The 12,080-nt window shown below is 37.4% G+C and overlaps 1 protein-coding gene across 1 annotated transcript in view; it reads right to left on the bottom strand.

Annotated features, from left to right (window-relative positions):
* The window catches only part of LOC111875272 (galactokinase), a 14,783-nt gene extending 2,739 nt beyond the window's left edge, over positions 1-12,044 (bottom strand). The window contains exons 1-6 of the mRNA XM_023871384.2: positions 11,632-12,044; positions 7,238-7,424; positions 6,035-6,164; positions 3,692-3,817; positions 2,825-3,006; positions 763-910 (exon numbers count right to left, since the gene is read on the bottom strand). Coding sequence (XP_023727152.1) covers positions 763-910; positions 2,825-3,006; positions 3,692-3,817; positions 6,035-6,164; positions 7,238-7,424; positions 11,632-11,796 — 938 coding nt within the window. The 5' untranslated portion in view covers positions 11,797-12,044. The remainder of the gene's footprint in view (positions 1-762; positions 911-2,824; positions 3,007-3,691; positions 3,818-6,034; positions 6,165-7,237; positions 7,425-11,631) is intronic.
* Between the last annotated feature and the right edge of the window lie 36 nt (positions 12,045-12,080).

Genomic DNA, 12,080 nt, shown 5'->3' with positions numbered 1-12,080 from the left:
GCAAAAGCGACGCAACTCTTGAAGAGCATAACACAAGATGACCTGCAGCACTGCTTCCAACAGTGGAAAATTCGCATGGAGCGGTGTAGGGATCGGGGAGGGGACTACATTGAAGGGGATAACATTTCGACTGTCTGATTTTTTTTTAATAAAGGGTTAGAGCATGAATCCGGTTTCTTTATTGCCACACCTTGTATGTTTTCATGTACACTGCCATAATCAGCACATTAACATTTTTATTGTTGATATTTCTGTCCTAGTTAGATACTAATTTGAATTAATTATTAAACAATTCTTAGTGCAAACTTGGATATATGATTCCAGAAGTCTTGAGAGTTTTGGCTTCTTTCGTAAGAAATGTAACCACTTATCAGTGTTCAAGTTTCACTAAATCCAAGACACTGCCAGAGAAAGCTATAAAAAATATATGTGAATACTGCTGTGTTAATGAGCTGATGGTAAATGAGTATACTAGTGAGGCATGTTACAGCATGCACAACACATTAAATTATGAGAATTATGAAAATCATGCATGCTTCGTATGTGGATTCTTGTGTACATGATAATGAACCTTTGGATTCCATAAAAGGCAGGGTATTATTTGACTGAGTGACTGCTGGCTTCTTAAGAGGGCTGTGCCCCATGGAGTTAGTTATATGCTACTTGTGTCCTACCAAGAAGACTTCATATTAATTGAAAAGTATAAAACAAAATATCTATTTTTTAATTTATATAAATGTGATAACAGCATTCAATACTCACTTCAGAGATTCATGGCTGGCAGTCATGAGTTCACCGAATGTTTTTAGGTCACCTTGCTTGAGTGCCTCTGCTGCCTGTTCTGTGCGACTATTCTCTGTAACTACATGCTTTGCACGTTTGTAGAGTAATGGATGTTTTTCTCTGAGACCTGCAAAGGAGTTCTTTATAAAAATGGATCAGTAATGATAAATAAAGCAACAGTCATAAATTCTGATTGTTCTATGAATAAAGTTTACTACTTGAAATAATTTAGGAGGAAAAATACAAGACATGAACTTTCTCAACTGGAAATTAGTACATATATAGGATTATGCCTTTATTAGGATGGACTGTGCCCACTGTCTGAGGTATATTTGATACGAACATTTTGGGAGTAGGGTGAACTCTTTGAAACAAAACAAACTCCCTGGCTTTAGTCCACAAGCGAACTATACTGACCGAGCGACTGCCGCTTATTGGCGAAGTTAAATGCCAAATTTAGCGGAAGAAGGTGTCACATGGTCAGCACAACAAATCCCCACGGCTGTTAATTTCGGTTTTCTGGACCGGAGTCGCTACTTTCCCATTCAAGTAGCTCCTCAATTATCCTCACAAGGCTGAGTGGACCCCGTTCCAGATCCACTACTTCTCAGAAAATCTGGTAGCACTAGGAATCAAATGCAGGGCCTCTGGATCTGGAGCCACGAGCTCTGACCACTAGACCACAGAGGCAGAAACAGATATCTCAAATATATTTGAATTAAAGTGAGCTGTTTCAAGACACTCTAATGGTAGGTAGGTTTTGCAGATATGTTGATGACTCATTGGGTTCCATAAGAACAGCGAGTATCTTGGTTAGTGAGTTTCAGAGTAGGGAACTTTGAAATAACTACAGCTTGCCATCTCAGCTACTCATGAGCTAGCCATGGTCCAATGTCACAAATGACAAAGTCTAAAAATATTAATATACAGAGTGTTGCAAATGATGTAAACACATTTCATCAAGAATATCCACCTGTATGTGATGGAACACATATCTTATGCCTTTAAGTAGTGTGGCATGCTCTTAACAGATGGCGCTAGCCATAAAAACTCTTAATACCTCACACATGATTCAGCATGTAATGTATTATGGCAATGCAAGTTAATTTTGAAGTACTGGAAATTCACGAATGAGATTTTTTGGTGACTGTGTGAATTGTTATAACACAATAGCAGAACTTTGCCCACTTGAAGCATGAGGTCTTCCAGATTGTTGTTTGTACACACTTGCACAGTCCTATCGGTCTCAAATTTATCACACATTCTTAAGTTTGTTAGTTGTGTTTGATGCTCAGTTGCAAATTCACATGTCCACCGTTACTACACTTCATACCCATTCTCGAATTTCTAGCAACACTTCAGGATTACCTTTTATTGTATGGATGTCAAGTGAACCTCAGTCATTTTGTATTATACTGCAAATAATTGGCAAGGTTTTTGCAGTTTTTAATTGTGACTAATGCCATCTATTAAGTGTAAGCCACACTACTTCGAGCACATTAAATTTTGGTTCCACTATGACTACATCACTAGATAAAAGTACAGGTATCCCTGTAACAGGCCGTGGAGGCCCATAGGGTTGTGAGATGTTGAGGTTCCCACATTTTCTAGACAATCGGCTCATATATGGCGGTAAGGTTGTCAGCTTTACGCGCTGGCCACCCTTTACCCCCAAGAATAATCCTGGTACTCATTTCTGTTAGAGGCTGAGTGGACCCCAGGGCCATAGTGCTGCTGGAAGAATGTATCATTGAGTAACATGTAGGACAGTAGAAAGCAGGGGAATTTAATATTATTAAAGCTTATGAATATACAATAACAAATGGTGGAACTTTCTGTACAGTTCTCAGAGGGTGTTATACTTGTTTACTTTCAAAAATTACATTTTTTGCTTATATAATAAGCTTTCTATAAAATTCTGTTCCTCGTATATGCCCATATAAGAAGACCAAGACAATATACATTTCAAAATAGAGAAGCTGCCAGAAGGGGGAGGGAGATTAATGTAATGAGATATTAAAATGTTTAAGGAAATTGTTACCTTCAACATCATTTTCACTGGCATCACGCAAGCTGGATTTCCCAAGAGTCTTGGCAGCTGACTGACACTGTTCGAGCCGTTCAGCATATGCACTGCTTGCTAAACTGCGCTTTACATTTGAGTTGGTAATTATAACAGCAAGTTCAGGATCACTAATTGGTATAGCAGTTTCTTGCATTGACCTGAGAAAGTAATAACCCTGATCATTTTATATGGGAAAAGAATAGGAAAAATAAATTGAAAAAAAAAATGGAGAAAGATACAGGACTGCTTAACCTTTTGAAGACCCTGACCCAAATAAATTAGCTCTGCACGCTTACATTAAAACTGCCAGAGCCAAAGAGATTGGCTTGTTAATCATTTTTGTTGTTATTTCTTGGTGTGGAGTGAGGCTGAGTCTTCTTGGTACACTGACCACTAGCCTACTGTGCCAGCCTCAGATGACAGGAGTATGGAGCAAATAATGGAATGAGAATTTTATGGTAAACCAATGTAAGCAGATAAAACCTACATTGGTGCCACTTTATCCACCACAAATCCCACATTACCTGACCTAGGATCAATCCCACGCTGCTGTGGTAGGAAATATTAATCACATAGTACAGCATTTCTGTCATTAGATGGCATCAAATGTGATGTACCAGTGTTTAGAGAAAAGAATTTCTTTCATGTTATTGATACCTGTGATCATTCAAGATAACCTGAAGAAACATTCTGGGGTCTTGCATGTAAATAAATTTACGTATCTCCAAGCATTATTGGCATTTCTATCATAAGGTTTGGCTGTCAAAGGATTAATAATGGAGAATGGAAAAGACCTTACAGTAAATCAGCGTAAAAGTCAAAGGATGATATACTGGACCTTACCGACAGTCAATAAGCAAGGCAGTTCCAGACTGCCCCATTACAGAGATGAACTGGTCCATGATACCACAAGGCATATTAGCAAATTCATGTTCTGCTTTCTGACAGAGGAGAGCCTTATCTTTCTTCCTGGAATAAAATGAATAAAAATACAAAAAGAAGTGATCGTAAAGCTACCTTCTCTGTAAGCACTATACTTTGAAGCTTTATGGTGGGTGCATAGATATACAGACTACATAGATGCTAGACAGTGCAAAGAAATGGGATGGCGTATTGTTGATTGTGCAAAACACATGCACAAGTGATTGCAGTAGTAGAGAAGGGAACTGAATTGGTTGAAGAAATCCGAAATATTGAATTTTGCATTTATGACGTTTGAAGTTGATGGTAAAATTTCAGTGGAGGCAGTTGGTGAATAAATTTGTCTGAATTAGTCAATTGCATTAGAGTGAAATTGCAGTTTTGTACACTTATATAACAAGGAATACCTGTACTTTTATTTTTTGCACAAGTTTTGTTTATATTCTCTTTAACCTTGATTTATGAGATCATAATATAGTGATTATCAATTATGTATAGTATTCAAATGGTTCCTGGTTCATATCTCAACTGGGAGATCACTGTCCAAATTGCTTAACTCATGTCCTATAGGCGAGTGCCAGGATAGGGTTTTAAAACTTCTTTCCTAACTCATCATCTGTAATCAACCTTTCACTTATCTTTTGCCAGTATATAACTTATGTTTTTGAACACAGCATGGTTAAACACATCATGAAACAAGGAAGAGGGCAAATATGATTGACTGAATAAGTAAACAAGAATCTTAAGCAAATGAAAGGTCATTATTTTACTTTTTTGACATATTTCTTTACAGAGTGAACATGATTCTTAGCTTTGCTTTGTCTGCATACTTAGACATAACAGCCATGCTTTCTATACATGGATTTCTTTTATTGAAGTCTTCTTCAGTTAACATCATGCAATAAACCTCTGTGAGATAATATCTTATTCCCTTGAGAAACCAAACCTAGTTTGTATATAATTATGAAGCTAGAGATTTTAAAGAATTCCAAAATTTAATACTTTGTTAGCTGCCTTTTTAAATGCCTCCAGTTATGATGCTTTAAAATTTATAATGTATGCTGGCAAAGATGAAGGCATCCATTTCTGTGATGAGAGCAGTCATATGGTAGGATTCCCCAGCTTACTTCACACTACTGGGGAGCCTAATGTTCTCTCATTCACAGAAACTTATTTTTGTGTTTATACACAGGGGCCATTCACTGAGTTTCCTGCCTAGGTTTAAAAGAGACATGCGTATGTATGTTGTGGACCTGCCAAATGCCAGATCACTGACTCATCAAATTTAAAGTAATGACACATTCTTTGTGAAGAACACAATGGACATATCTTTCAAACATATTTCTGGACACAGTTTGTGTGGAATTGTGGAACCCATGTTTCATCACTTCCTGCTGCTATAGGCAAGAAAGTATCTGTAACCTGTAAGTTTTGAGGTTTTCACGGCGATGACAATGAAGAAAGTCGTCTTCTGGGTTTAGGCACCGTGTATTCTTCTTTTGGCCGATGTTTCAGAGGCGCTACGTTCCTCCGAAACGTCGGCCAAAACGAAGAATACATGGTGCCTAAACCCAGAAGACAACTTTCTTCTTTATCTGTATCTTGTTTAAAGGGCTCAGAATTTTCATTACACATTTCAGATTGGTGTCTCTTTGGATCTGAGAACAAAATGAGAATAGACCCTAGACATGACCATGTTTTGTAACTAAAATAATGTGCCCTTAGATATTACCAGTTTGTGAACTGCTGTAGTGATCTTCCATTATTATAGCCCCTATTTTTTCCAAAAGTTTTTTGGCCACAATCTTCAACAGGTTGTCCAGACCTGGAATTGTATCACTTCCCTTCTTCATTTAAAGTACTTGCTCCTAAGTTTTATTTCTAAGTAAACAAAGACCTCCTTTAAACTTTGAATAATGGTCAGAAATTTCATTGAAAGGTGTCTTCTTTTGTAATAAATTTAATTACTAATCATTGTTTTCCTAAATCTGTTGCACTGACAAAGAAAAGAACGTTTTACTTAGAACATCACTCAGTCACTGAGCTGACACTGGGTAGATGCACTCAATATATGTCAGTACATGTAACAGACCTACTGCTTGTTTTTCATATGAAGATGATCCATGAAAGCAACTGCCAGTAGTAGTATGGTTTTTGTAATGCAGAAACAACTGTGAAAGAAATTGTTTAATGAACTAAATGAATTCATTTTCAACAACTAAATGTTGACAGTTAAGAGGTTTTTCTGTTGGAACTACGACTTACATAGTGCCAGTTTCTCCTGTTAGAGCTTCCAGGAAGGTGTACACAGATACTTCAAGTGCTGCGCTGCTTGATAAACCACCACCAATTGGGACACTGGTTACAATAACTGCATTGAATCCAACAACTGTACCTAAGGGTTATGAAAATACATATAAAATTATGTCAACATTCATTCCTCTTTCTTCCTTTCCTTTGTGCCTTTCATACTATCACGTTTAGGGGCAACTACAGACAGGGTTTGGATTGATGAATAGATTTGTTGACCACTTACAGGTTGTGACTACGGATGACTAAAACACTATCATTATTTCCACACTTTACACTTCACTAGAGCACAGTCTAGTGTTCTCAGTCTGTTACTAGATGTAACAGCTCAAACATTGGCTATCCCTCTGCCTCCAGTTCAAGTCCTCTCTTTACAGACTCCTGTACAGAACTGACTATCAACTGACCTTGTACCTTGCTTACACGCAACAGACTACCTGCAGTGCTCAGTTTGTTGTCCCAGAACCAAATGCTTTTCTGTGTAAGAGGTTGACTTCCCATTGTGTTCTAGAACGACACTGAATGGCCATAAGAGATTGCAGTTCTGCTAGCCATAACACACATTGAACCTGTCCCTGTGGTGTCAACGTTGTTACTGAGCTCACCAACTGGCACATGCACATAAGCCAGGCACGAAAAAAAAAACTTTCAAAGTTTTCATTTCCGATGACTTAAACCAGATATATGTATGAGAATTTCTGATACTTTTTTTTTTTTATTTTGGATACCTTCCAACCGGACATCTGTATAATTAGAATGACTGCGTCAAGGGTGATACAGGCAGGGCATACATATAGCATTTTGTGGGAAAGCCAGAAAATGAGACTGCTAGGTGGAATGATAATATAAAAATTGATCTTAGAGAAATAGGATGGAATGGTAGACTGGATTTAGTTGGCTGAGGATGGAGACCAGTGGAGGACTTATGAAAACAGTAATGAACCTTCGGTTCCATAAAATGTTAGGAAATTCTTGAGTAGTTGAGTGACTAGTGGCTTCTCTAGAATGGGTCAGCTCCATTGAGTTCAGTTATGGAGGAGAGTCCTTGAGAAGCTCATCAAAAGATGCCCTGCCTTTATGGAATTCAAGAGTTCATAAGCTTGTTCACAGCAGCCAGTCATATAATGGCAAATGAATCCTATCCACATTCAAACTAACCTCTGAAATACTGTACAACTCCTTTGATGTAGTTGGCCCATTTTGGTTTCCCTGGAGCAAGTGTCTCCTTGGTCGGCACTGAAAACTCTACTTTCATAGGTTTGTCAGCATCCTTTGCTTCAGTCACAACCACACACTTGTCTGTATCATTCTTCTTACCAACGATCACTGTCAGCAATGGGAGAGCCTGATATTGATAAGACATCTCAGTTAGAGAGAGTTGGATGAGTGAATTACTTATCTGTGTTCTAGATTGTAGTCTTTATTTCCTTTGCCTTGAGCAGTATGGCACTACAATCAAATCATAAAAGGAACTGATACATGGGATCTGGGAAATTAGGCGTTTCTCATTTAACTCTTTGACCGGCACGAAGGGTATTTAAATCCCACCCCTGTCCTGGCAGACCCTTTAAACCTTATGTCGCTAAAATGCATGTAGTTACTTTTTCCTAAACAACTTCAACAAAAATTGGTTTTTAAAAACGAAATTTTCAGGAACTAATTAAAATACAATATTTTATGCAATAAATGCCTTTCCATACCCCTTTATTAGTTTTTTTCGTGTGATAAACATTGAAACATGAAAGTTTGCAGAGAGCCACACCACAGCCTGCATACATGATACTTGTTTCTTTTCTAATCTTGTGCTTAGCACTCACGCGACACTTTCTCAGGGCACCATTCTTCTTGTTACTGGGAGGAACATGGACCATTTTGTGAATTTTCAAGCCACCCTCTAGACGATTTACTGGCTCTTTCACTGGTGGTCTTTTCAAGGTCGAGGGCGGAGGCGTGACTGCACTCAAGTCTGACGCAATAGATTCATCATCCACTTCATTTCTTGACTCTTCTCCCTCTCCACCCTGTTTGTTTGGTTCAGTCATTTTTCTACACAGTCCAATATAAAATCTTTGAATCTGTAATTTCTCTTCTTGTATTTTTCGTTTGTTGTGTTCTTTTTGAATAGAATGAAACTATTCAACCGCAAAGACATGTTTTGTCCATACCATGGGTGTGAAATAGGGGCCTAGTGGACAAATATTCTTCAATTTCAGGGCGTTTGTCGATTCCTGTCATGAACACAATTCCTAAGTATGTCCAGATTTCATCTGATGTGACATAATTGTAATTGTGTTTTCGAGAGTGAGGAGCTAACTCATGTGTGTTGAAGTGCTGGTGAGCATAGCAATTGGTTTCAGTTGTGATGTGATTTACCAAGTCGTCATACAGAAAAAATTTTAATCCATGAAAAGGGATGCATTTTATGTGTTATATCAATTTTGATCCTGAAACTATTAGCAAATGGAAATATTGGGGGTACAATGTCTCCATACGTTCATGAGATGGGCGTGTCAGGCACCGCACTCATGGTAGGTAAATGTTCATGATTACTGTCTTGTGGATCATTGTCTATCACTGTATTATTGCCACTATCAACTTCATCCAATTCAGGAATCATTATTTCATCGCCAATATTATCATCAGAACAAATCTCGTTCACAGCATTTTCCAGCTGGTCTGTAGGAACACGAAGACACTTGCTGCAAGAAGCCATGGTGAAACTGAATGAATGTGAAATATTTTCTGACCTTTTCCTTCTCAGAGGGTTCTGACAGTAATATAGACCCCCACAAAGTTTACAAGGGTTCTTTACAAACATGCACAAAAAGTATCATATATATGTCTTTGGTTGATGAGTGCCAAGAGAGCAAAGAAGGGAAGAGATTGTCAAAGCGTTAAAACACGCCAACGCCAGGGAACGGCTGGCATCGTCCGGGCGTTAAAACACGCCCGCGCCAGTCAAAGAGTTAATTAACATCTGTGACATCAGAAAGATTTTGACAAGGGAACCGCTGACATTTATTATTATTTTTAGCCAGTCTCAATACTGCACATTTTAAGTCATGTATGATACGGACTGCAGGAGTATTATTGGGCTTGTGGGTTTGAAACCCATTCACAATGGGGATGTTCATATTTTTCTGTATTTTATTGTGTTGGCTATGGCAGGAAGAGTATTTGTAATGGGCATTTCCGTTGCCTAGGGAATCCTACCAAATTGCTAGGGGATTGTTGCAAAATTATGTTCTGAATTGGAAGGCCAAAAGGCGCAATCCATGGTAAATGAAGATCATTACAATTGTCACTATATCCTATGAATTAACTTTGGTGCATATGAATTGTTATTTTGGGTATAGCTTTTGGTGTTGAACACAGATGTGATATCAGAAGCATAGAAAAGAGAAAATGATAGAGTTATTTCAAGGTCAAGAAACCATACGACAGCATTATGGCAAATAATAAAAAAGGTATCAGGGAATTATCAAAAAAATGAAAACATTTCTTTAAAAATGGGCTCCATGGCAGTTACAAATCCACAGTACATATCTCATAAATTTAACACTCTTCTTGTAAAGAATGTGGATGGGACATTGAATTAAAACAAGGATTGTAAATTTAGTCATGACATTGTTAATAATAAAATATTAAATTCAACTTTCATGTTTTTTTGCACCAGTTACTGGAGATGAGGTATTAAATGTAACCAGTAAACTAAAAGGTAAATTTTCAGCAGGCTATAATGAAATACCAGAAAAGCTAGTAAAAGAAAAGATTCAGTTTATTAAAAAAATCACTACTATATTTACATTTCATTGTGTTCCGGAACCTTCACATATTTGATGAAGCTTGCAAAAGTTCTGCCTATTCACAAAAAAGGAGGGAAACAAGAAATTTCAAAATTTTCCAGTTTTTTCTAAAATTCTTGAAATGTTATTATATAAAAGAGTAACGATCTTCCTAAACAAGCACAATATCTGAGGCTCCAAATGGCTTCAGATAGAAGAAATCTACTAATACAGCAACTCAAACCTTTATAGAAGATATCCAAAAAAACATTAGATAACAAGCTGTTAGTTATGGGCTTATTTTTAGATTTAACTAAGGCCTTTGATATAGTAAATCATAAACTATTGCTTGAGCTGTATGGACTTAGAGGAGGAAAAATACACACATGGATGAGTTCATATCTTACTTGTAGAGGAAATACAGCAATTAGATGAAAAGACCTCAGACATAAAGACGTATAGTTGGTCATGTAAAGAAATAAAATATGGTGCACCTCAGGGTTTTATTCGAGGACCCCTTTTATTCTTGTTTATGTATGATATGAACCTGTTTAAGAAGCTAAGGTGTTGTTATTCGCAGATGACACAAGTATATTACTTACTGAGAAAAATCTCACATCTTTAAAAAGGAAAACTGTAGAAGATATGAAACAATTATAAAATTGGTTCTTGACAAATGATCTTATAATAAATATGGAAAATACCAAAAATGCTATTTCAGGGAAGAGGATCTAGATAATTCATACACCAGTTCTGTATTAGAATAATAAAGAAATAATTTATTTATCAAATTTAAAATTTTCAGGTATTTATAATCACAGAAAACTTATGCTGTCTTGTATATTGTTTTGTACATTTTTAAGAGTTGCTGACATGTAGTATTTGGCTGTTTCCAACTGACTTGTCCAACTGTGCCCGTGAAACAGTTATAGAAGTTNATAGATCCAGAGGTCCCGGGTTCGATTCCCGGGGCTACCAGATTTTCTCAGATGTAGTGGGTCTGGAACGAGGTCAACTTAGCCTCGTGAGGATAACTAAGGAGCTACCTGAATGGAAAAGTAGCGGCTCCTGTCTAGAAAACCGAAATCAACGGCCGTGGGGTTTCGTTGTGCTGACCACGCGACATCATCTCTCCGCTAAAGTTGGCACTAACTTTGCCGACAATCGGCGGACGCTCGGTCGTTATAGTTCGCTTGCGGAGTAAAACCACGGAGTTTGTTTATTATTAAATACATAGTCCTTGAGAATTTCGAAGTAATTTTCAAAATAAATTGTGTGGATAAATGACTAATATTTTAATGTATATCTAGAGTAGGCCCTAAGAGCTCTTTAATTCAAAGCGTTGACAGGCTTAAATGAGCTGTTTTCCACGTTAATATCATAGCATAGTCAGATCAGTAAGTAAAGCAAAACAATCTTATGAAATATAAGGCCATGTAGTCTGTTGGAAGTCTGCCACCGCTTCAGAGGAACATGATGCATCATGCTGGTTTCTTGTCTCTGAAACTGGAACTGACGTTTCTCCGAAACGTCGGATAACTTTCATGGGACTACACGGCCTTATATCCCTCAAGACGCGCAAGACAATTCTTCACAACAGCCGTTTCCACAGAATAATTTTTCCTCTGTGATGAGGGAATTAATAGGGAAATTTTAAACTCCTATTGGTAAGCTTGTATTCTTGATCGCAAATTATCCCTGGAATGTATGCCTCATATATTTTTGTAATGTTTAAGCACATTAATGTCAATGTGTTGGTTTACTCACCATGGGAAAAACAAATCCATCATTGTAATCCGTATGATCTCCTATTAAATTTACTCTTCCGGGAGCACATGCTGCAATTTCTGGTACCTGACCTATAAATTCCTTATTGAAAACCTCCAGAGCTTCTTTAACCAAATCTTGTTCTGTGCTAAAATTAAATGCCATCTTACTTGGTGATGTCGTTGTGCACACAGCAGTTTACGGAATACACAATGTTTTATTCTGAATATAAAAGTAGGATGTTATACGAGCGGATTTCAAAGGACACTAACACCAGTCCACACCGTTACCACATGATATATACAGAACAGTGTTAACAGCCCTTTGTAAACAACATTCTCTGTTAACCGGTGATAACATTATCTGCTATCGTGATAAGTATGGAAAGAACACGTTTGTATACAGAGAGCATTCAGAACGTAAACGACGGCACTGAGACTAAATTAACC

This window comes from Cryptotermes secundus, unplaced genomic scaffold, assembly GCF_002891405.2.
Source record: "Cryptotermes secundus unplaced genomic scaffold, Csec_1.0 scaffold442, whole genome shotgun sequence".
Classification (NCBI taxonomy): domain Eukaryota; kingdom Metazoa; phylum Arthropoda; class Insecta; order Blattodea; family Kalotermitidae; genus Cryptotermes; species Cryptotermes secundus.
This window is presented reverse-complemented; position numbering and strand designations above follow the sequence as displayed.